This window comes from Salvelinus fontinalis, unplaced genomic scaffold (genome assembly GCF_029448725.1).
Source record: "Salvelinus fontinalis isolate EN_2023a unplaced genomic scaffold, ASM2944872v1 scaffold_0070, whole genome shotgun sequence".
NCBI lineage: Eukaryota > Metazoa > Chordata > Actinopteri > Salmoniformes > Salmonidae > Salvelinus > Salvelinus fontinalis.
In genome coordinates this window covers 476,007-501,463 of record NW_026600279.1, presented here as the reverse complement: position 1 = coordinate 501,463, position 25,457 = coordinate 476,007, and the positions used below count along the sequence as shown (strand labels likewise).

General features: G+C 44.3%; 1 protein-coding gene across 2 annotated transcripts; it reads left to right on the top strand.

Annotated features, from left to right (window-relative positions):
- Positions 1-10,459: 10,459 nt before the first annotated feature.
- On the top strand, positions 10,460-18,614 carry LOC129842826 (ribonuclease H2 subunit A-like). 2 transcript variants are annotated; one of them, XM_055911489.1, is made up of 9 exons: positions 10,460-10,544; positions 15,148-15,314; positions 15,534-15,605; positions 15,821-15,947; positions 16,293-16,380; positions 16,796-16,933; positions 17,202-17,289; positions 17,636-17,759; positions 18,027-18,614. In XM_055911489.1, exons 2-9 carry the CDS (start codon positions 15,188-15,190, stop codon positions 18,190-18,192), a joined length of 930 nt encoding a protein of 309 aa, XP_055767464.1. In that variant the 5' UTR covers positions 10,460-10,544; positions 15,148-15,187; the 3' UTR covers positions 18,193-18,614. The 2 variants fall into 2 exon arrangements, with proteins under 2 accessions (XP_055767464.1, XP_055767463.1); XM_055911488.1 differs by lacking the exon at positions 10,460-10,544 and adding an exon at positions 10,589-10,744.
- Positions 18,615-25,457: the final 6,843 nt, after the last annotated feature.

The window sequence follows — 25,457 nt, the reverse complement described above, 5'->3', positions numbered from 1 at the left end:
TTATGAAGGAAAGAAACAGACACGAAAGCTGCAGCTTCCTACCAGTTCGAAGCCTATTATTATTTCAGACAACTGTTCCCAAATGATAGTTTATCAAATGATTGTTTATCAAATTAGCTCTGTTTCTCGCTGAGTCTCTAACCTGGCAAGCAAGGTAGGCTACGGAAAATTAATTGTCCACACACACGCACGCCCGCAGCGTACGCAGCACACACACTGTAGACACATAGTCCCTGATCGCATATAGTGCAGCTGGTGAAAATGAATTCTCTCTCTCTCTCTCTCTCTCTCAAAATTAAATTTAAGAGACTTTATTGGAATGGGAAACGTGTGTACATTGCCAAAGAAAGTGAAGTAGATAATAAACAAACAAATTTACAGTAACCATTTCACTCGCTCTCTCTCCCCCTCTCTAGTGCTCTCTCTTTCTTACATTCCTCCCCTCTCTGTCTCACCATCTCCCTCTCTCTCTGTTAACTCCTTGTTATTCAGTGTGAAGGAGGCTACCATTTTGCCAACTAAACAGACGCTTCTAAACTGGGTTCAAATACTATTCAAAATGATTTCCAATACTTTATCTGTGCTTGATTGAGCTTGCCTGTAGAAATGGAACCAATTACAAAGCCTCACATGTGCAGACCCCACCCACCTGGCACTTGAGGGCAGACTAAAGCAAAAGCTCAAAGTATTTGAATGATTTCTAATCGTATTTAAACCCAGGTCTGAGTCACTGAGCCCCAATCCTCTTGCTTCTTGCCTTCATTAATTTGACTAAATGTCAATGGCTGCTGGCGATTAAAGACGGCGATCATTTACCGGTCATGATTTTGATAAGGGCAATTAGCCCACAAGCTGCTGGAGAAAATCAATGTGGAAAGTAAAGGCAAGAAAGAGAAGCCAGGATGAGGAGAGGAGAGGCAGGATGAGAAGAAAGGAGACACAGGAGAGGAGAGGAGAGGCAGGATGAGAAGAAAGGAGACACAGGAGAGGAGAGGAGAGGCAGGATGAGAAGAAAGGAGACAGGATGAGGAGAGGCAGGATGAGAAGAAAGGAGACACAGGAGAGGAGAGGAGAGGCAGGATGAGGAGAGGAGACACAGGATGAGGAGAGGAGACGCAGGATGAGAAGAAAGGAGACAGGATGAGGAGAGGAGAGGCAGGATGAGAAGAAAGGAGACGCAGGATGAGGAGAGGAGAGGCAGGATGAGAAGAAAGGAGACACAGGATGAGGAGAGGAGAGGCAGGATGAGAAGAAAGGAGACACAGGATGAGGAGAGGAGAGGCAGGATGAGAAGAAAGGAGACACAGGATGAGGAGAGGAGAGGCAGGATGAGAAGAAAGGAGACACAGGATGAGGAGAGGAGAGGCAGGATGAGGAGACGAGAGGCAGGATGAGGAGAGGCAGGATGAGGAGAAGAGAGGCAGGATGAGGAGAGGCAGGATGAGGAGAAGAGAGGCAGGATGAGGAGAGGAGAGGCAGAATGAGGAGAGGAGAGGCAGGATGAGGAGAGGAGAGGCAGAATGAGGAGAAGAGAGGCAGGATGAGGAGAGGCAGGATGAGGAGAGGAGACACAGGATGAGGAGAGGAGAGGCAGGATGAGAAGAAAGGAGACACAGGATGAGTAGAGGAGAGCCAGGATGAGGAGAGGCAGGATGAGGAGAGGAGGCAGGATGAGGAGAGGAGACACAGGATGAGAAGAAAGGAGACACAGGATGAGGAGAGGAGAGGCAGGATGAGGAGAGGAGAGGCAGGATGAGGAGAGGAGAGGCAGGATGAGGAGAGGAGAGGCAGGATGTGGAGAGGAGAGGCAGGATGAGGAGAGGAGAGGCAGGATGAGAAGAAAGGAGACACAGGATGAGGAGAGGAGAGGCAGGATGAGGAGAGGAGAGGCAGGATGAGGAGAGGAGAGGCAGGATGAGGAGAGGAGACGCAGGATGAGGAGAGGAGAGGCAGGATGAGAAGAAAGGAGACACAGGATGAGGAGAGGCATGGTGGACAGCAGAAGAGCAGCACACTCCTGGATGGCCTGACTGCCAACACTAAGGCCACATACTGTACATAACAAGCTTTTTGGGATATTTCTACAGAATAGAGAAAGAGATAGGGCTAGTTACTATTTGTATGATTTAATTTGTATGTCTGCACTGTCTTTATGATATAGGCAAATCAATGTGTCAAGGATGAGAAGGCAAGGTAGCACAGCAGACTCCCGATCTGACTAGAAACTCCTATTCCAAGGCATATAGTGAGAAAGAGGCTGGGGATTTTCTACATCAAAGACACAGTTATATGTGATTTCTAGGGGGTTCTGGGTTTTTATGGCTATAGGTGACTTGTTTCTATCTGATTAAATCAATATGGGAAGTCAGGGAAGGCAACACAGCAGTGTACTCCTGGGTTGACTGGAAACCCCCAAAACCAACTACCTACAGGCCACACAGATAATCAGGCCACACAGATAATCAGGCCACACAGATAATACTCTATATAAAAAGTTCTGATTAGTTTATTAGGATCCCCATTAGCATGCAGCAGCTACTCTTCCTGGGGTCCACGTAAAATACAAATACATGACATTAAGTTCCCAAAATAATATAAATAAAAACACACACACACACACACAGTATATAGACACCAAGAGACAGCAAAAATGCTACACTGCTCAAAAAAATAAAGGGAACACTTAAACAACACAATGTAACTCCAAGTCAATCACACTTCTGTGAAATCAAACTGTCCACTTATGAAGCAACACTGATTGACAATAAATTTCACATGCTGTTGTGCAAATGGAATAGACAAAAGGTGGAAATTATAGGCAATTAGCAAGACACCCCCAATAAAGGAGTGATTCTGCAGGTGGTGACCACAGACCACTTCTCTGTTCCTATGCTTCCTGGCTGATGTTTTGGTCACTTTTGAATGCTGGCGGTGCTTTCACTCTAGTGGTAGCATGAGACGGAGTCTACAACCCACACAAGTGGCTCAGGTAGTGCAGCTCATCCAGGATGGCACATCAATGCGAGCTGTGGCAAGAAGGTCAGCATAGTGTCTAGAGCATGGAGGCGCTACCTGGAGACAGGCCAGTACATCAGGAGACGTGGAGGAGGCCGTAGGAGGGCAACAACCCAGCAGCAGGACCGCTACCTCCGCCTTTGTGCAAGGGGGAGCACTGCCAGAGCCCTGCAAAATGACCTCCAGCAGGCCACAAATGTGCATGTGTCTGCTCAAACGGTCAGAAACAGACTCCATGAGGGTGGTATGAGGGCCCGACGTCCACAGGTGGGGGTTGTGCTTAAAGCCCAACACCGTGCAGGACGTTTGGCATTTGCCAGAGAACACCAAGATTGGCAAATTCGCCACTGGCGCCCTGTGCTCTTCACAGATGAAAGCAGGTTGACACTGAGCACATGTGACAGTCTGGAGACGCCGTGGAGAACGTTCTGCTGCCTGCAACATCCTCCAGCATGACCGGTTTGGCGGTGGGTCAGTCATGGTGTGGGGTGGCATTTCTTTGTGGGGCCGCACAGCCCTCCATGTGCTCGCCAGAGGTAGCCTGACTGCCATTAGGTACGGAGATGAGATCCTCAGAGCCCTTGTATGCTGACACAATTTGGGCTCTACTCAAGGTACAGATAGGCAGGTATTTAGTATAAAAACATATACTATTATATCATAGTATATAAACATAGTATATCAACATTTAGCAGTAATTTAAGATCGGTGATCAATTCTTGAATTGATTCAAAGCCAAGCTGCAGGTTGTGATGGACCTTATCTGCAATATACACTGAGTATACAAAACATTAGGAACACCTTCCTTAATATTCAGTTGCACCCCACTCCCCATTTAGCCCTGAGAACAGCCTCAATTCATCCAGGCATGGACTCTACAAGGGTTGAAAGCGTTCCACAGGGATGCTGGCCTATGTTGACTTCAATGCTTCCCACAGTTGTGTTAAGTTGACTGGATGTCCTTTAGGTGGTGGGAATTCTTGATGCACACAGGAAACTGTTGAGTGTGAAACACCCAGCACCGTTGCAGTTCTTGACACACTCAAACCGGTGTGCCTGGCACCTACTACCATACCCCGTTTAAATGCACTTAAATATTTTGTCTTGCCCATTCACCCTCTGAATGGCACACACACAAACCATGTCTCAATTGTCTCAAGGCTTAACAGTCCTTCTTTAACCTGTCTCCTCGCTTTCATCTACACTGATTGAAGTGGATTTAACAAGTGACATCAATAAGAGATCACAGCTTTCACCTGGATTCACCTGGTCAGTCTGTCATAGATAGAGCATGTGTTCTTAATGTTGTGTATACTCAGTATATGTCTAAACATTCTTCAACTGTTGTCATCTTGTATCTGTTTCCGAGTCAACCTTGTGAGCGGTGGACACAATGGGAATGTAACAGTGCCCTATAGTATCTCACAGGATATTGTGAAGTTGTTTTCAGAATTGAATATTGGCATCAACAGACATTTCTGTAACATAGTAGTGGGGATAGTTGACATATAGGCCTACATGATCTAAAGTAGACAGTTAAATAATTAGTCTTTGAGGCTTTCAAACGTTTTCTTTTTATAAAAAATTGCGCTCAAGCCATACTTTTGTTTGTCGCAATCTTATCATCATCTCCTAATTATTTGAGTTAGATTTCCAAAGAGATAAAAACACACAGTAAGTAATCATGGTCTGGTTCCTATCCACCATCCACCCCTTTTTAAACATGTTTCTCCCTATCATTACAATTGGTTTTGTGTCTGACTGTAGTTACATGAAACAAGAACCGTTTCACTGTTCTGGTTTTATTTCGACAATTAAACCATTAATTTCAGAGCTGACTTCCAGTCATCTACTATCCAACTGCCATCATCCCCCTTTCTTTCCTTCATCATCCCTTCTTTCCCTCATCACCCCCCTTTCTTTCCATCATCATCCCTTCTTTCTTTCCCTCATCATCTCTTCTTTCTTTCCCTCATCATCCCTTCTTTCTTTTCCTCATCAGCCTCCTTTCTTTCCCTCATCATCCCCCTTTCTTTCCCTCATCAGCCTCCTTTCCCCCCTCATCATCCCCCTTTCTTTCCCTCGTCATCCTCCTTTTTTCCCCCTCATCATCCCCCTTTCTTTCCCTCATCATCCTCCTTTTTCCCCCTCATCACTCCCCTTTCTTTCCCTCATCACCCCCCTTTCTTTCCCTCATCATCCTCCTTTCTTTCCTTCATCATCCCCCTTTCTTTCCATCATCATCCCTTCTTTCTTTCCCTCATCATCCCTTCTTTCTGCTTTTATATCTCCATCATAAGGATTATCTGAGTGCAGCTGCCTAATTATATGAAACAATAGCTATTTCATTTTTCTGGATTTGTTTCAACAATAAAAAAATAATCATACTTTCAAAGCTCACTTCCATCCACCCCCTCCCAGTCTTCTGCCTATCATTATGTCTACCTCTGTGTGTGACTGCCCAAAACACAGACACACACTCACACATACAATGCACGCACGCAAACACACACAACCTCCCCTCACCCCACCACACACATATACCCCCCATACACACCTGCCGACCCCCCCACACACAACATTCTAAATATGTATCAATGTGATTGCTTCTCTCTGAGTGACTGATTCACATCAGTGATTCACAGAGCTGATAACCCAGCCCAGGATAATGAAATACTCACCGGCTGACAAATGACATTTTTCACACAGCAGCCCTTATTCGATTTGGCCCCCTATTAAATGTCTTCCACTCTCTGTGGCTTGTGTTGGTTTGGTTCACTCCTGCTGTTGTTGTGTGTCTCATATGCCTCAACTATATAATAAGGTTTCAGAAATGATTAACCGGTCTTGATTGACATTTTGCTTGGTCCTGCATGCTCATCACACATTTTCTGGATAAGATTTGGCCCACTCTTAAATGTCTCCTCCTCTCTGAGGATTGGCTTTAGCCTGGTTAAACCAACGTGAAGGATGTTCTCATAATGGTGAACACGGCATTCCGTTTGGTTTAGGCTAGCTTGGCTCAGCCTTACGTTTTCCACTGCTGTTCAGACAGATTTGGTCTCCCTGTTTAAATGGCTTCTCCTGTGTTTGTGTTTGGCTAAGACTCAGGTTTAAGACCCATATCAACCCACAGGCCTCTCTGTCTTTTTATTAAGGTTTACAGGGAGGGGGAAAGGAATTAAATCAACAATCTGGAGTTGAATTGCAGGGGTATCTTACTGTATTTTCACCAGCAGGAAACATCCCTGTTACTTTAATGGGAGTAAAAAGGTTAATGGTACCAATCTACACAAGTCGTTCCAAATTTCACTCATTTATGGATAAAGACTTTAATCCAGTTCAACTTTGTGAAAGTCACCCTCTGTGGGAACATACAGCCCAAGCTCAATCTGTTCTGTTCCGCAGTGTGGTGCATGGTGGGTATTTTTCTCTGATAATTCCAGGAAAAGAGCACAGTGTTTCCACCCAGGAATTGCTTTCTCTCACCTTTTGTACCCACTAGCCAGCAGCACTGACACATAGGCACTGATTTTGCAGATGGTAGCTATTTTGCAGAAAGTTTTACTTGCAATGATTGTGGCATGTGGTTATACTACCATATGTGGTTATACTACCTATAGTTGAATGCACTGATTGTCAGTAGTTCTGGATAAGAGCATCTGCTAAAGGACTAACAAATAAATGTAATGACTTGCCTAAGGAATGCTTCTGTAAGAGCTAAGTGACAATCAAGGGAAAAGTGTGTTTTTTGTATTCTGTCCATGTGCTATTTGGTTCTACTTAATAATCACCTGACACAGTAGCAGCAGTACAACTTAATGTACTACACACAGACATGTACACAAACACCAGTGGAGGCTGCTGAGGGGAGGACGGCTCATAATAGTGGTTGGAATGGAGCAAATGGAATGGCATCAAGCCATGTGTTTGATGTATTTGAAACCATTACACTCTATTCCGCTCCAGCCATTACCACGAGCCCGCCCTCCCCAATTAAGGTGCCACCAACCTCCTGTGACACACAAACACACACACTAATGTACAGTGTGTACCGTAGGCACTCCCTCACGTAAGGTGGAAGAGGGGAGAAAGAGATGTCTGCCCTTGCTAAGGTGGAAGAGAGGTGAAAGAGATGTCTGCCCTTGGTAAGGTGGAAGAGAGGAGAAAGAGATGTCTGCCCTTGCTAAGGTGGAAGAGAGGTGAAAGAGATGTCTGCCCTTGGTAAGGTGGAAGAGAGGTGAAAGAGATGTCTGCCCTTGCTAAGGTGGAAGAGAGGTGAAAGAGATGTCTGCCCTTGGTAAGGTGGAAGAGAGGTGAAAGAGATGTCTGCCCTTGGTAAGGTGGAAGAGAGGAGAAAGAGATGTCTGCCCTTGCTAAGGTGGAAGAGAGGTGAAAGAGATGTCTGCCCTTGGTAAGGTGGAAGAGAGGAGAAAGAGATGTCTGCCCTTGGTAAGGTAGAAGAAAAAGATGTCTGCCCTTGGTAAGGTGGAAGAGAGGAGAAAGAGATGTCTGTCCTTGGTAAGGAGGAAGAGAGGAGAAAGAAATGTCTGCCCTTAGTAAGGAGGAAGAGAGGAGAAAAAGATGTCTGTCCTTGGTAAGATGGAAGAGAGGAGAAAGAGATGTCTGCCCTTGGTAAGGAGGAAGAGAGGAGAAAAAGATGTCTGCCCTTGGTAAGGTGGAAGAGAGGAGAAAAAGATGTCTGCCCTTGGTAAGGTGGAAGAGAGGAGAAAAAGATGTCTGCCCTTGGTAAGGTGGAAGAGAGGAGAAAAAGATGTCTGCCCTTGGTAAGGTGGAAGAGAGGAGAAAAAGATGTCTGCCCTTGGTAAGGTGGAAGAGAGGAGAAAAAGATGTCTGCCCTTGGTAAGGTGGAAGAGAGGAGAAAAAGATGTCTGCCCTTGGTAAGGTGGAAGAGAGGAGAAAAAGATGTCTGCCCTTGGTAAGGTGGAAGAGAGGAGAAAGAAATGTCTGCCCTTGGTAAGGTGGAAGAGAGGTGAAAGAGATGTCTGCCCTTGGTAAGGTGAAAGAGAGGAGAAAGAAATGTCTGCCTTGGTAAGATGGAAGAGAGGAGAAAGAGATGTCTGCCCTTGGTAAGGTGAAAGAGAGGAGAAAGAAATGTCTGCCCTTGGTAAGATGAAAGAGATGTCTGCCCTTGGTAAGGTGAAAGAGAAGAGAAAGAGATGTCTACCCTTGATAAGATGGAAGAGAGGTGAAAGAGATGTCTGCCCTTGGTAAGGTGGAAGAGAGGAGAAAGAGATGTCTGCCCTTGGTAAGGTGGAAGAGAGGAGAAAGAGATGTCTGCCCTTGGTAAGATGGAAGAGAGGAGAAAGAGATGTCTGCCCTTGGTAAGGTGGAAGAGAGGAGAAAGAGATGTCTGCCCTTGGTAAGATGGAAGAGAGGAGAAAGAGATGTCTGCCCTTGGTAAGGTGGAAGTGAGGAGAAAGAGATGTCTGCCCTTGGTAAGATGGAAGAGAAGTGAAAGAGATGTCCTTGGTATGTAAATAAAATGATGACCGTGCGCTATTTACACACTGACGAAGATGTAGTGTGTTTATGTGAGCATGAGGGTATACGTTTGAGCGTGTGTCTCCGCGTGCATACGTCTGTGTCACGTAGACCGAGCCACTCAGCAACCTGATGAGGTGTGCTACTGCCCATTAGCTTGTTTTTTTACCTCCCTTGCTGAGGAGCGATGTCATTTTCCCCCGCACGTCGCCTGGGATTACGACATCCCCTCAGCAGGTGCTCGTCTACATTACAGGAACCCGACAGCGAGGCCTTCAAAAAGAGCAGCATTGCATTAGTGGAAACAAAGACTGTTCTCAGGGCAGGCCTGGTTGTAGCTAGATATGTTAAATTTTAGTATTTTAACTAACCCTTTTCCTAACCTTAACCTAATTATCTTAACCGTCCACGTTAATTGTCCTAACCTGCCACGTTAATTGTCCTAACCTGCCACGTTAATTGTCCTAACCTGCCACGTTAATTGTCCTAACCTGCAATGAAAAGTCACTTCTGCTAATCAAAACCGGCAGACCTGCCCTGAGAACAGTCTTGGTTTTCACTAATGCGATACAGCTCAAAAAGGGAGGGGGGAGAGGGGCCACTAGAGAGTGAGTGCACCTGACCCTCGAGAGGGGGAGAGGAGGGAGGGGGAGGGAAGACAGTCCACTTAGTAGGGGTGTCACCCCCTCCAGCCCTCCTTCTTAGTTCCATACACACAGTGGTCAATTACAAAGGGATGGGGGGGTGGGGGGTGGAACTAGAGAGATAACAGGGGGAAGAGAAGAGTGGGACTGAGGTAGAGGTAGAGGCAGAGGCAGAGGCAGAGGCAGAGGCAGAGGCAGAGGCGAGAGAGAGAGAGAGAGAGAGAGAGAGAGAGAGAACAAAAAAAGAGAGACACACAGAAGGAAAACAACACCTCTGGTTTGTCTAAGAGGGTGATTGGTCTACAAACCATTATCAGAGAGGACCAGAAAGACTACACACACACACACACACACACACACACACGCACCATACACACACACACACACACACACACACATCCATCATCTAGGAGGATCAGAGGTCAACATGACTAACAACGCTAATGCTCCATGAGTACGTCCTCACGGTCACCACCGCTCTCTCTCTCTCTCTCACACACATACACACACACACACACACAGAACACTAGGCAGCTAGCCGCGCGCTAACCACTGCTAACTAATTAGCACCCATTGAGGGGGACTTGTCGTTCCGTTGGATGAAATTGGAACGTTCAAGTGGGAACAACAAATGAATGTAGGTTAATAAATGATATCAGTCATCATGGTGGTTGGTGTAATTAGGAGAGGGTTAATAGTTTGACATGTTGTACTATCAGAGTGAGAAGAGAGAAAACATGAAAAGAGACTTGAGAAGAAGTGTGTTCTTTCAGAGGTGACATCCTGTGACATGGTTATAACCACTCACATATCTGCAGGTAAATTAGGCTACATTAAATCTAGATGTCACCGTGTAATCCTGACAGCGAGGCCATCAAGAGGGAGGGGGAGGTGGGAGAGGAGGAGGGAAAGGGACCACTTAGGAAAGGCCGTGTTTTTTGTTGTTGTACCATGTTAACATTCGCTTGAATACCAACCTAAGTGATTCGGTCATGTGTACGTAACTACAATGGGATTTATTTTTTGTGTGAAATATTTGTTGTTCACAGGGGCCAACGTGTGCGAACACACACTAACCATCTCGTTCAACAGAGTGACATTGTTGTTGTCACTCATGTTCAAGTTTCGGGTTTTATTTGTCACATGTACAAGTAGGGAAATGCTTAATTAACATGCAAGCCCTTGAGTTAGACCAGTAAGATGGAAGACTGTTGCTGCCATCCTCCGAGTGTAGAGGTACTGCACTAAAAGAATAGGCATACAACCCAGGGATACAGTGGATGGGACTACAAATCCCACGAAGCCCCGCATGAGTGTCACGTCAGAGATTCCGCGCCAAAATTGACTGACCACCAGACAGTAACATCAACAACACACGGGGTGAGTGGGAGTTTTATGTGCTTATCTTTCCTTTTCACTTGCTAAACGGCGTGCGTTATTCAACTCAACGCAAGTAAGAAACTAAAATGTTTCTAACATGCATTAAACAAACTGCCTAGCTAGACAGTTAGCCCTAGATCACGACTCTCAGTTCCATTACTAGGACACAAGTCATTTGACGAAGGCGTCTTCTGTATGGGGTGAGGTATATATTCAATAAACAATATATTTCCAGGTGTTTGAAGCTGGTGCACAAAACCGAAAGTAAAAAAAACGAAACTCAAGCACGGGAAGCATAGAAATCGAGCACATAACATGTTCTACCGCTAATTTGACTTGCTTTAATGAAAGTGGCAGATCTATAACTTACATTTCTATGTGAATCTGGGTCACCCAAAAAGTTACATAATGATGCTTTAAAAGGTGCACTATCGCCCTGCCATTTCCTCGTTGCTAGAATTAATGGTTTGCATTGTTTGTTTGTGACAACACAAGCAAGTATAGCGCAGAGAATCAATGTACCTTCTAAACTGCTGTAAAATATATTTTCCATAACCAAAAATAAATGTATTTAACTGTTTGAAGCAGGTGTACAAAACCAAAAGTACGATGCATAAACGAAACTTAAGAACGCGAGGCATAGAAATAGCGCACATAGAACGGATCTGTCGCTTACTAGACTAACTTTCAATGAGTGACATCTCTAACTCACATTTCTGTGAATTTGGTCGGGTCGCCTAAAAAGTGACATTTTGTAGTTTTAAGAGCCACGGTGCTTGGTCTGAACATTAACATGCATCGCTTGAGGTACGGTTTTGGAATCATAAGGACTTTGTCTTTCTTACCAGCGAGAAATCATTTTCAAAAAACGAAAAGTTGAATTGATACGACATTTTATAGGGTTAATGTTCCCACAAGGCCACATCTCCATGTTACAGCGCTTGTTGATGGGAAATGTATGGAAGTCAGAGGCGACCACCTGTGTCAATTCGCTATCTAGCATGCTCAGAACCCCTGTGTGTAACCGTAACTCGGGAAGTGTAGTTTCTTTGGATGGAGGCATCCATAGCTGTATGGATCTGTGCAAAACTGCTACAGTAAGTGTATTTTTTCTTCTTTGAAATATTCTTTATTGCTGATGAAAAATAAGGGTAGGGTGTCTGTCCACCCACGAGGTTTGGTGATGAAATGTCACTTATTTATGGTATAAAATACATTTTACCAAGACACATATGATTATTCATGTTCTGAATCGTCCAGTGGGGTCTTTCTTTACCGTACCATTAATATTATATCCAAAAAGTCAGATTTCGTAACCTAATACATCCGATAATAAGCACCGAGCTCTGTTAGAGCCGTGCAGCTTTCTCGCAGCGATTTTTAGAGGATTTACATGTTGTTGTGGTAATCTGCAAAGTTGTTTCCACTGGTCACAAAAAGCTAAATTAACATGACACGGGGGGAATTATGTCAAAGGCTTTGAAAATAAAAAAACTTGCGGTGCTCCGTTGACATTTCAGAGATACGCTTGTTTTTGTGAAAAATCTTAGAAAAATTGAATTTCGCATTAATATGAAAAGCGTTTACTAAAATATAAAAATAATGCATGTCCTCTTAAAATCGATGTCTATCTTACCTCTATATTGTTTTATGTCACCCGGATTTGAGAAGAAGGATGACTAGTTCAACGGTGAGCCTGTGTAACGGATGTGAAATGGCTAGCTAGTTAGCGGGTACGCGCTAGTAGCATTTCAATCAGTTACGTCACTTGCTCTGAGACTTAAGTAGTGTTGCCCCTTGCTCTGCAAGGGCCGCGGCCTTTGTGGAGCGATGGGTAACGATGCTTCGTGGGTGACTGTTGTTGATGTGTGCAGAGGGTCCCTGGTTCGCGCCCGTGTCGGGGCGAGGGGACAACGTAAAGTTATACTGTTACACCTGTCAGTTAGCCTTAATTCTCGCACAGCATCCAGCCTAGTTGACGCAGTGCGATTTCCATATTCTTTACCACCTTTTATCTCATGCCTCCATTGAATTATTCACCCTAATTTTGGACCTCCTACAAGGGTAAAAACTCCAATAACTTTTGAATGAATTATGATAGAGATATGAGGTTTGAACCATTGGTTTTCTTAGAGGTGAAATGATGCGTTTTTGATTGGACACACTATTAAGGGCCATATATTTTGAAAGCTGTATCGCGAGCGCTGATTGACGTTTCTAATGTTAAAACACAGCGTGGGGATTGTATACTGAACAAAAATATAAACGCAACATGCAACAATTTCAAAGATTTTACTGAAGTACAGTTCATATTAGGAAATCAGCCAATTGAAATAAATGTATTAGGCTCTAATCTATGGATTTCACATGACTGGGAATACAGATATAAATCTGTTGGGGCGTGGACCAGAAAACCAGTCAGTATCTGGTGTAACCATTTGCCTCATGCAGCATAACACATCTCCTTTGCATAGAGTTGATCCAGCTGTTGCTTGTGGAATGTGCCACGAAGTTGCTGAATTTTGGCGGGAACTGGAACACACTGTCATACACATCAATCCAGGTCATCCCAAACATGCTCAATGGGTGACATGTCTTGTGAGTATGCAGGCCCTGGAAGAACTGGTACATTTTCAGCTTCCAGTAATTGTGTACAGGTCCTTGTGACATGGGGCCGTGCATTATCATGCTGAAACATGAGGTGACAATGGGCCTCAGGACCTCGTCACGATATCTCTGTGCATTCAAATTGCCATCATTAAAATGCAATTGTGTTTGTTGTCCATCTCTTATGCCTGTCCATACCATAACCCCACCATGGGGAACTCTTTTCACGACGTTGACATCATCAAATCCCTCGCCCACACAACGCCATACACGTGGTCTGCGGTAGTGAGGCCGGTTGGATGTACTGCCAAATTCTCTGAAATGAGGATGGTGGAGAAATTAACATTACATTATCTGGCAACAGCTCTTGTGGACATTCCTGCAGTCAGCATGCCCATTGCACGCTCCCTCAACTTGAGACATCTGTGGCATTGTGTTGTGTGATAAAACTGCACATTTTAGAGTGGTCTTTTATTGTCCCCAGGACAAGGTGCACCTGTGCAATGATCATGCTGTTTAATCAGCTTCTTGGTATTCCACACCTGTCAGGTGGATGGATTATCTTGGCAATGGAGAAATGCTCACAAACAGGGATGTAAACAGAAATAAGCTTTTTGTGCGTATGGAACATTACTGGGATCTTTCATTTCAGCTTATGAAACATGGGACCAACACTTGAAATGTTACGTTTTTGTTGAGTATAGTTGACATGGGCCAGTCGTGGGCGAAGCTAACCACTGAAAACTGGCCTGACTTCTTTTAGTGACTGGCTTAAATATACTTCCGTAACTCACCAAAGTAAAGATGTTAGAGTGCCTGGTCACGGTTGTCATTCCTCCAAAATACTTTGCATACTGCCACAGACTAGCTTAAGTCCACGTGCATGCATCAGGTTTGCACTACTACCGACACATGCACGTGTTACTTCTACTGTGAATGGTTCACAGGTCAGCTGTTTGTTCACCCACACCCGCCCGGAATTACTAATAAGCCATCCACAACCGCTTGACTATATGTGATAAAGTGGAAATCTGAGGCCCGCATCCGACCCCAACCCGCTAATATAGAAGACAGCGGAACAATTTTTTGTCAGGGGCTGTAAGATCTTTTTTATGCCTTTGTTTGTGCTTATAATTTCTGACATTTTTGTTGGCTATTTGTTTGTCAACTTGTCTATAATTAGAAACATGCAACTTCTCCTCTGTCATTATATGTTGCCCTAGAAGTAACCCCCTGCTCACCAGAATCATATATGGATAGAATTAATGATTCAATCTAGTTTACATCAGTCAAGTTTTCTTTGTCATTTTTGGTTCTTTCACAGAGGAAAGACATTTATTTATTTTATTTATTTATTTTACCGTTATTTTACCAGGTAAGTTGACTGAGAACACGTTCTCATTTGCAGCAACGACCTGGGGAATAGTTACAGGGGAGAGGAGGGGGATGAATGAGCCAATTGTAAACTGGGGATTATTAGGTGACCATGATGGTTTGAGGGCCAGATTGGGAATTTAGCCAGGACACCAGGGTTAACACCCCTACTCTTACGATAAGTGCCATGGGATCTTTAATGACCTCAGAGAGTCAGGACACCCGTGAGAGAATTTTATAACAAAAACAAAACGGGAACCATTTTCTGTGCAACATTTCCAAATTATACCAGTTTTACCAGTTGTAAGGATATAGAAAGCTGTGTCCACCCATGCTCCCTTTATCTACACAATATTTAAAGACCCTAAACCTGCCCCTCCCTGCGGATATAACCGTGGGGACTGCGGATTATGAGTCAACCCACCCATCACTATTCTACTGTTACTTCTAGCTGGCTATATCTTGTAATTGCTTGCTTACAATTTGATTGCTATTTCATGTTTCATAGCTACTCACCAAGACCCTTGAAATGTTAGTTACAGTTGTTTAGGCTACGTATCCTTTACGGTTGTTTACAGTGCACTTTCTCTGTACAGTTGTTTACAGCTCTTGTTGTTTACAGTTGATTACAGACTTACAGAAACAGACAGTGGAAGGTCACCATGGATCTCGGTGAGTTTGAGGCGGACAACTCGGTGAGCTGTCGCCTGGCTTCAGCAATACCCGACGCCTGCAAGACAGAAGACTGCTGTTTGGGTATCGATGAAGCCGGCAGGGGCCCTGTACTGGGTGAGTGGGCCTCCTTTTCAAATGGCATGGATCACTAGTCCATGTTAACTAATCTATTTTTACGTTTACATTTTGGTCATATAGCAGATACTATTTAAAAAATGGATTGGCTCCTATTCAAACGTCATGGATCACTTAGTAGGTCACTGAATGTCTGTTATCTAGTTGCTTGGTCATCATTTGATGTTGCTTGCTAATATCGTGCATTTGCTCCACCAGGACCCATGGTCTACGGAATATGTTTCTGTCCCATCGCCAAAAAGGAAGCTCTGAAGAACTTAAAAGTGGCAGGTAAGTTCATGATATATATATATATATATATATATATATATATATATATATATATATAAAAAATGTAAAAAGATATATACAATAACATTCAAGAGGAATCTGTTAAATAATTAATTCATGCCTGTGTGACTGTATTGTACCTTTTGAGGATCAACAAAGTAGATTCATGCATCTGTTTGTTGTACAATGATGAGTTACTGTGTCTCCTTTTCTAGACTCGAAGACATTGACAGAGGCACAGAGAGAGGATTTATTCCGCAAGCTGGACGAGGCCAAGAGCTTTGTAGGCTGGGCTCTTCAGATTCTCTCACCCAACACTATCTCTACCAGCATGCTGCAGAGGTATTTAAACACATACTGTACTACACACACACACACACACACACACACACACACACACACACACACACACACAGCGAACAACCGAACACACACACATACACACACACACACACACACACACACACACACACACACACACACACACACACACACACAGCGAACAACCGAACACACACACACACACACAGCGAACAACCGAACACACACACACACACACACACACACACAGCGAACAACCGAACACACACACACACACACACACACGCAGCGAACAACCGAACACACACACACAGCGAACAACCGAACACACACACAGATGATTCTAACCGTTCTGCTCTTCCACAGGTCAAAATACAACCTGAATGCTCTCTCTCATGACGCAGCCATTGGCCTGGTACAGTTCGCCCTGGACAGTGGAGTACAGCTCAAAGAGGTACGGTACAAAGCAGCTTGGTTATTTTAAACCATACATACAAACACACCAATATCGTCAATACAACATAACAAACCCTCTAAATGTTCTTTCTGCCCTTCTCTTTTCTCTCGCTATTCCTTTTTATGTCTCCCTCCCTCGCTTTCTCCCTTTCTCTCTATCGTATTCACTACCCTTCCAGCTATATAGACATGGTCTTTTTACTCGTTATTTACTGTGTATTTATTCCTTTTGTCATTATTTCTGTTTTTGTTATTTTATTTTGTATCTTTAACTGCATTGTTGGAAAAGGACCCATAAGTAAGCACTGTTGTTTACGACGCATGTGACAAATTAAATATAATTTGATTCATTTGACCAACCTTTTATTACTACCCTGTCCCTTGTCCTCCCTCCCTCTCCCTGTGTGTGACAGGTGTTTGTGGACACGGTGGGTCCTGCAGAGAAGTACCAGGAGAAGCTGTCCCAGCGGTTCCCCGGGGTGGAAGTGACCGTACGACCCAAAGCTGACTCCCTCTTCCCCATAGTCAGTGCTGCCAGTATCTGTGCCAAGGTTAGATGTCACGCCAATGCCAAACTCTTCCTTTGTTTTGAATAGTTTCCTCTCTTTATCTCCTGTACCTCGAGACCAGGGATCTGAAAGTACTGGTTTTGTCCCAGATTAGCAGTCCTCTTCAGGATTGAGGTAGCCCGAGTGCCAGTTTGTTTGTGCTATCATGCCAACTTCTTGACAGCGATTAAGTTGACAGGCGCACAAACAGACCTGGGACCAGGCTAAGAAGGAGGATCACTGGCCTAAATGATCTCTGCTGCTCCCTCAGGTGGCCAGGGACCATTCAGTAAAAGACTGGAACTTTTCAGAAGACCTAGGAGAGGTGGATGCAGACTACGGCTCCGGCTACCCCAACGGTCAGTAGGGAATCACATGAGGGAAAATCTTCACACATCACACACTCTTTTTCATGGCTTGGCAACACTGGAACAATATACGAAGCTCAGCATCTTGTATTGAATCTCAGTTTAGTCAAATTTGATGCCTTTTTTTGTCCTTTAATGGTAGAATGTGTTTTAACACTAGAAGTGCAGAGACCATCGTTTAAATGTCATTTTAAACGTCATGGCTGGTAAAGGATGGAGGCCCATCTTTTGTGTTAAATAGAAGTTTGTAGAAATACAGTTGTGTTTTAGTGCTGTAATGGTAGAATTTGTTTACAATAAAGTAGAATTGACTTTTTTCTTGTTGTTGTGTGTCCAGACCCGAAGACGAAGGCGTGGCTGTTGAAAGAGCTTGACCCGGTGTTTGGCTACCCTCAGTTTGTCAGGTTCAGCTGGAGCACCACACAGACCCTGCTGGACAGCAAGGCTTTCACCGTACACTGGTGAGGAGAGATGGGCTAGGGGGACTGGGGTGGGATGAGGGTCTGTGTTGAGAGAGGGGGTACAGGTGAAGAAGGGGTTGGAGAGGGGCCAGGGAAGGGAGTGGTAGATGGTGAAAAGTGCTCAGTGTTTACCCTATATTCTACTAATGTATTTTAGTACTATACAAGTCTTTCAGCTTTGTGAAAAGGGAAGAGGCTAGTGTAATGTGAAAGCTGTCTTTGTTTACATTCAGTAGAACAAGTTCACAACTGTTTGTGTGTAATTAGGGATGATGATGAGGAGGATGGGGAGAAGGCTGCAGCCCGTCAGAACAACACCTCCATGCTCTCCTACTTCAAGGCAGGTTCCAAGACCTCCGCCCAGCAGAGCAACACACACCAGACACACCGCTTCTTCACAGAGAGGAGACTGCAGAGCCTGGCCACACTCTGAGACAAGGAGAGGAATACACACACCCACTGAGACATGGTGCATGGTCATGGTCCTCCTCGGGAGGCAGGGTTTTCTGTGGGGGTTTTTCCTCCAATTTATTATTTGGCTACAAATACGAGTATAGGACGAGTCAACAACATTATTTGTGTATGAGTTAACAGAATATTAACTTTCAAAAAAGTGACATTTTCACTGGATAGTTACTTAAAGATATGTAGAGGAGCACACACATACTTCACTGCAGAATACAAACGTTTTTTATGGCTGTGCGTATGACCACAAACCTTTCTATAGATGGTTTGCTGTGAAGACCACTGATTGAAGGATCTATTGAAAAGGACTTGGAGCCCAACTTCATGAACTTTGTTGTCATTTGAATAATACGTTAAAATGAAATAAATGTAAAAAATATTGTTCCTAAATACTTGTCTATTTCTTTCATAGAGTTCAGCAAAGGAGATAGTGTTTAGTTCAGGTATGTTTTTATTTTTGCATTAGTGAATACAGCAGTTGGTGGATAGTGCTCAACTTCCATATTCCCACACTGCCCCCATGTGGTGGAAAACATACACTTCAAGATATGTTTCAAGTAACTACCCCGAACTACCTTGCTGTTGCCTTTATACGAGTTATACACCACGACGTTCCATAGGTACTGGAAATCACCATTTACTTGAATAATTATGAAGTGTTCAGGAAGTCATGTAGATAATACATTTTTTAAGCGTAAGTACAGCTCCTATTATGACTGCCTACTACTATTCTAATGCTTCATACTCAGTGACAAGACAAGTAATACCTAGAGGCCTCCAGTTATCATGAAAATGCATATTAATACAAGATATACTCTACTGAGTTTACCTGAGAAAATACTAGTGATATTTGCATAGAGTAAATAAAGTGACAGTTGTGTAAATTACATTTATACGCAATAGATTAGGTACACAAGTCTGACTATTGTCTTAACTAAAAATATACCGAATTTGGCATTGCATCAAGTGTCCGCCGGTAATTTTCTGCCTGTATGAGTTGAGTTCAGAGATTCAGTCTTGGGCATCCTCTGTTGTTGACATGGCAACCGGGTTTGCATCATGCGTCTTATAATCTTCAGAAATTCCATCTTCTCTTTTCCCCCTGGGAGTTGAGTGTGACTCGGGTAAATTGAAATTCCCTGGATCTCACCAAGTTTTCTTCTGGGCTTTATTCAGCAGACACTAGTCAACACAGGTGTCTATAGGTATGACCAAAATACACACAACAAGTTAGCACAAGTGTTCAGCTACGTATCTAAGGCGTTAGCTAGCCTATTCATTGTTCGTTAGCCTTCATTGCCCTTCTGCTTGGAATCCACTATCTTCTTCCCCATGTTCATAGCCACAGTGGACACAGCAAAGGAGGAGAGGATGATGATGGATGTGCCTACAAACTGTGTGGAGGCCCCTCTGGGGGCTGCCTTCATGGCCCTCCTGGGGAGGGAGTCAGGGTCTGCAACCTGGGCTGCCATGGTCTGGGCAATGGGCTCCATGGATTTCTCTGGTGGTCTGGTAGAGACGAGCTCAGATACTTCTGGAGCTGATGGTTAAGTCCTCTTGCCCCACAAATATCTACTTCTGGGGCTGGGACTCTCTTTGGTCCAGTGGAGCTCAGGCAAACATCCGGGGACTGGAGGAGGCTAAATCCACTTGCCCACTCCGAGAGCTGCTTCTGGAGCTGGCGTTCAACAGTCTCTGTCTGGATCTCTCTCTCTCAGCTGGATCTCAGTCAGGCATTCATCCAGAGACTGAAGGCTAGGTCCACCGGCCAACTTCGAGAGCTGTTTCTGGGCCTGGAAACTCAACACCGACTGCCTCTTCTGGAAGCCTCAAATCAGGTAAACATCCAGTCTACAGTCCACACAGTAAGTAATGTCCTAGTTCAGCCTTGATCCCTCTAGTCTCCCCTGTCTGCCTTTTATAACCTCCCAAGCCTGTTCCCATGGAGCTCTACCTCAAATCCCTCTGAGTTAGCCCTGTCTGTGTCCGGCTGCGTCAATGTGATTGTAAATAGATTAGGACAACCGGCTGACATTGGAGAGCGCTAAGCTTTATCAGTGTCATGACTGTCTTGTGAGGATCCAAGTAGGTCAGATCAGCTTTGCAATAAACAACTTCAACCAGACTTCCTCTCACCTGCAGAGGGGGGAGGAAGGAACTGGTGGGGGTTAATTGTAAATCAAGGACCGAACATTCAGCATCTCCCTCTCCAATGTTCACCAGAGGAATGTGCCTTTGTCCTAAGAAGACTTTTCCCACCAAAAATCAAAAACTTTCAAATGCAACTATTGGATCAATATTTCTAACATAGAACAAGGGGAATGGGCAGAGGTGACCTAAAATAACACTAATGTTATATTGTGATGTCATTACAAATGTTATAAAGGAAATTCTGTAAAGTATACACACTATAAGTACGAAGTTTCCATCCTCTGCGTTCTGCATGCTATAAGAAAAACGATGAAAGTATTTTTGTTAAGAGAGGGACATGATTTTAGGAGCCATAAGAGATAATAGTTTTACATAACTTTGCACAGTGACATGCCACGCCCCTGAGTGAGGTCAGAGAGCATGTCAGCCTGACGGAACCGCCCTTTCTAACAAACTGTATAAAATTATGGGTTAAGAATTAACATATCAGACCAGAGAGACATTGAGCTACAGCTCACGTTTAAAGTGGTTTGAACTCTGAATCTCAACACGAGGTAGAGATGATAAACTCCCCTCCCGGACAATCACACGTACGGCTGATTAGCTGTTCTAAGTAAAGTATCTAGAAAAAACGAATTTAAGTGGGACAATTCTACTACTCTCTTCAAACCATCAGATTTCTTTACTCTCATCACCCCACTGGCAACCATCAACACGGCTGGTTAGCCTATCTTCAAAGAAGCATCTTTCCAGAGTGAATGGAAGTAGAATGAACTCTATAGTTCTGTTCAGGACTACACGAGAAGTCACCGGATACCGGGCGACTGCAGAGGAGAACAACAGTAGAAGACGGGTGGAGACCCCTTTTGGACAATCAGAGCCTTACAAGCGTGCTGCAAAACCCTTTCCAAGAAGGCCCTGTCTACCGAGAGAAACAAAGGATTTTCACGTAAATACATTCATGATTGCTTACTCCAAGCGGCGGTGGTTCGTGTGCAAAGTGAGAGTAGTTTCTAAATGTACCAACCTTAAGTGTCTCTGTCCCTCGCTCTCTCGCCCTCGCCATGTCTTTTTGTAACAAGCAGCCATATTGTTGTCAGTCCGCTAGGGACCTGTTTCTTATATATTAAGTGTGTATGTTTATCCTGTGTTACCATTTAGTTAACTAGTAAATAAATAATTAAACTAATTTGTGTAATACTGAATCATAAGTAAGGCTCGGGTTTTTGCAGATACAAGGAGGTGACGACTGTTCAGGATGGTGATATGATACGAGGTTATGATTAATGGGTTGACTGTTTATAGATGTGATAGGTAAAGACCTTTTAGAGTTTAATTCGGGAGATGGTAACTCTTTAAAGAACCCCTCTTGTGGTGCCCCAAATCCTAATGAGTTAATTGTTACATGATTAATTGAATCGGGTAACAATTAAACGTAGTTAGCTGATTAGATAACAGTCATCAGATGAATAAAAGTAAGGTGACAACATCAGCACCAGCGGCCAAAGTCGCTCAATGGGTTTAATAGAAGAACCGCTGCTGTGCCAAACTGCCGGAGGTGAATGGAGACGATCAGAGGATACCATTTCCTTCTGTTGCTGTGGGTGTTTGTGTGTTGTCCACTGTATTAACGCGAGTAGGACCACCTGGCCTCTCGAACCAGTATCGTCCTGACCTAACCTCTGGTAGAGTCATAAGAGGGTATTCTTCAAAGCAGGTTCAATGAGTTACTCAGATAACTTCATTAAACATCCAGATATAACTATTGATGTTCTGGTTCATTAGAAAGCTAAACTTAGATATGTGTTTTTGGTTGTTGATTCAGTTAAGACCATACCTATTCTAAGCGTATCTTAAAATATTCAGGCAAGTTAGCTGGCTAAGTTATTGCTCCTGCTCTGTAGTATATCCCTCAGGTGGTCCTCCTGGGGTTCATAAAGTGGAAAACATAACACACTAACAAACCACAGAAAACGAGAGAAGGAAATGGTACAGGTCAGGTCAAGAGAGTAGGCTACCTAGCCATCCAAAAGAGGGGCTTTATAATCTAATATTGCTCGTTTTATCTAGGCTAATGTCTGTGCTTGTCCTAATAAAGAAAGGAAAAACACTTATGTAAAACCAGTGGCGTAGGAGAGAGTAGGTCACGTGTCTTGCCTAACAGTCATAAATTCCCCTACAAGCCACATTTTTCTTCCTTGAACAGAACTTGATAAAAACAGTGGGGCATTTAATCCGTGGAATAGGATCGCGTGTCAGTGGCGAAATAAACATTTATACGGTAACCGTGCTCCCCTCACAGAAAACAAGGCAATGTACGGTTTTGGGACCAGAAGGTGCATCGAGGTGACTGGGAAGTTGAAACCTAACCAACTAAGTTACGATAACTCACCAGGTGCAACGTTCGAATCGTAGGCCATTATATAGCTGCAATACAGCAGAAACATCGGCCCTTAGCTCATGCTTTCAGCACCGTGGACAGCGTCACGGCGCCAGGAATAGGGCTACATCGGTAACCTAGGCAACGCCGGGTCCACGGTCCCTAATCCCGGCGGCTCTTAATTGTCGTAATGAGATTGGTATGTTGGCTGTTCTTTTCCGCTTCTGGCATAGAACACTGAACACATCATGAGTCATAACATTAGGCCTCTGAATCTGGGAGATCCTTCTGTTACGGAAAATTACACAACATCGCCAGGTTTTAGGGTGTATCACATTTGCACATTTTAGTCATTTAGCAGAAGCTCTGATCCAGAGAGACCTACAGGAGCAATTAGGGTTAAATGCCTTGCTCAAGGGCACATTGGCAGATTGTCACCTAGTCGGCTCTGGGATTCGAACCAGCGACCATTATGCTACCCCGTTTATCATACGCCACCATCTATTGTCTCAGCATCAGATGAATTCATCTAAATCTGACCACTGATGCATAGGCCTATGTTTAAAGTCCCTTTATGACACCACCCTGGAGGTAGGATCAAATGAGTAGGACAACACTGATGACACAGGAGCTATGAACACGATACATAGTCGGGATTCAGAGATGAGTAATGCACTATTCAGAGGGGTTGGGTTAAATGCGGAAGACACATTTCAGTTGAATGCATTCAGTTCTACAACTGACTAGGTATCCAGCTTTCTCTTAAATGGGATATAGGGTGCCATTTCAGACACACCATAGAGTATCTCATTTCTCCATCTTTTCTGGTGGTATTGTGTCCATGGCATGCACGTCATATCCAATTCATCACTGGCCACCATGGTAATCTATTGGTCTGGATGGAATAGAAGGGAGGGAACATTTCCAGTTAGTTAGATATGCCTATGCTGCTATCAATACATACTCTGGGGTCAGATCAGGTCATGCCCAGTTCAAAAGAATAGAGATGAGTTACATAGATCTCAAGTTAAAGAACAGAGTCCCATGCTCCAAGTGAAATTCCAAGTGATTCTGTGTCAAGGACCACCTGGTCCACACTGACTCAGGCAAATGATCTGGAAGACATGGATCTATCTGGTTAAGTCCTCCTATTAGATCTCCGATCTATGACATGTTGTAGTGTCATTAAATTGCCTACTGAAAGAGCCCTGCTATCCTCATCGTTGCCTTCCAGATGCCGAGATGGAGGCGAGGAGAGAGGACGCAATAAAATAGTTTTGCTGTTCTAGCAGTTAGTGCTGCGAAACCCGACACGCATGTACTTCCTAGTGCTACCGGAGTCAGCATGGGTTCGAATCTGACCCGTGGTCTTCTGACTCGCACTCTCCCTCTTTTCCTGGGTCCTCTTCACTATACCAAACATACATTAAACCCTTAGAAAATATACATTTCAAGAGAATACTTATGATTTGATTTTCATTCGAGATTCACCTCTTGAGAATCTTGTGTGGACCGACTAGGTAACATCTAATTTGCGGAATTACGTGAAATTGAAATACTGTATTTCCGAGATTAATAACCCCATAGTCTCAGTCTTACTGCAGGGACACCCCTCTACCACAAGGTGCTGCTGTTGCACTGAAGTGAACATGTATTGTGGGTAAACCACCTTGTGTGACACTGTAATACAGTTATTACTGTGGATGATGTAGACATCAATAAAGCCCAGTGGGTTATGGTGACATAATGTTAGTTACTGCTCCTGTGATGTTCTGATGTCTTGGAGGGAGGGAGGGAAGGAGGGAGGAAGAGAGAGAGAAAGAGTGGGAGAGAGGGAGAGCGAGAGCGAGAGAGCGATTCAAGTGTATTATGGTATCAGGCTGTGTACAAAGGGACACCTTCACATGCGGTCACAGTCAGAGATGAGGGGAAGGGACGGAGTAGTACGAGTCTTTAACACAGCCAGGTACAGGCCTCCAACAGATGTCACAGCCAGGTAGAGGCATCTAACAGATGTCACAACCAGGTACATGCCTCCAACAGATGTCACAACCAGGTACATGCCTCCAACAGATGTCACAGCCAGGTAGAGGCCTCCAACAGATGTCACAGCCAGGTAGAGGCCTACAACAGATATCACAGCCAGGTAGAGCATTGGCATTGGCATTAATACAGAGTTGGACCCCCTTTGCTGCTATAACAGCCTCCACTCTTCTGGGAAGGTTTTCCACTAAATGTTGGAACATTGCTTGGGGGACTTGCTTCCATTCAGCCACAAGAGTATTAATGAGGAGTATTGGGCGATTAGGCCTAGCTTGCAGTCGGCGTTCCAATTACTCCCAAAGGTGTTCGATGGGGTTGAGGTCAGGGCTCTGTGCAGGCCAGTCAAGTTCATCCACACTGATCTTGACAAACCATTTCTGTATGGACCTTGCTTTGTGCATGGGGGCATTGTCATTGTCAAGCCAGGTAGAGGCCTCCAACAGATGTCACAGCCAGGTATAAGCCTACAACAGATGTCACAGCCAGTTAGAGCCAGGTAGAGGTCTACAACAGATGTCACAGCCAGGTAGAGGCCTACAACAGATGTCACAGCCAGGTAGAGGCCTCCAACAGATGTCACAGCCAGGTAGAGGACTACAACAGATGTCACAGCCAGGTAGAGGCCTACAACAGATGTCACAGCCAGGTAGAGGCCTACA

Bases quoted from the DNA above. Each gene is read 5' to 3' on its own strand.
- LOC129842826 (XM_055911489.1), top strand. From the start codon at position 15,188: ATGGATCTCGGTGAGTTTGAGGCGGACAACTCGGTGAGCTGTCGCCTG. The intron at 15,315-15,533 runs GTGAGTGGGCCT...TTGCTCCACCAG, and splicing joins CGGCAGGGGCCCTGTACTGG to GACCCATGGTCTACGGAATA. The intron at 17,760-18,026 runs GTGAGGAGAGAT...GTGTGTAATTAG, and splicing joins AAGGCTTTCACCGTACACTG to GGATGATGATGAGGAGGATG.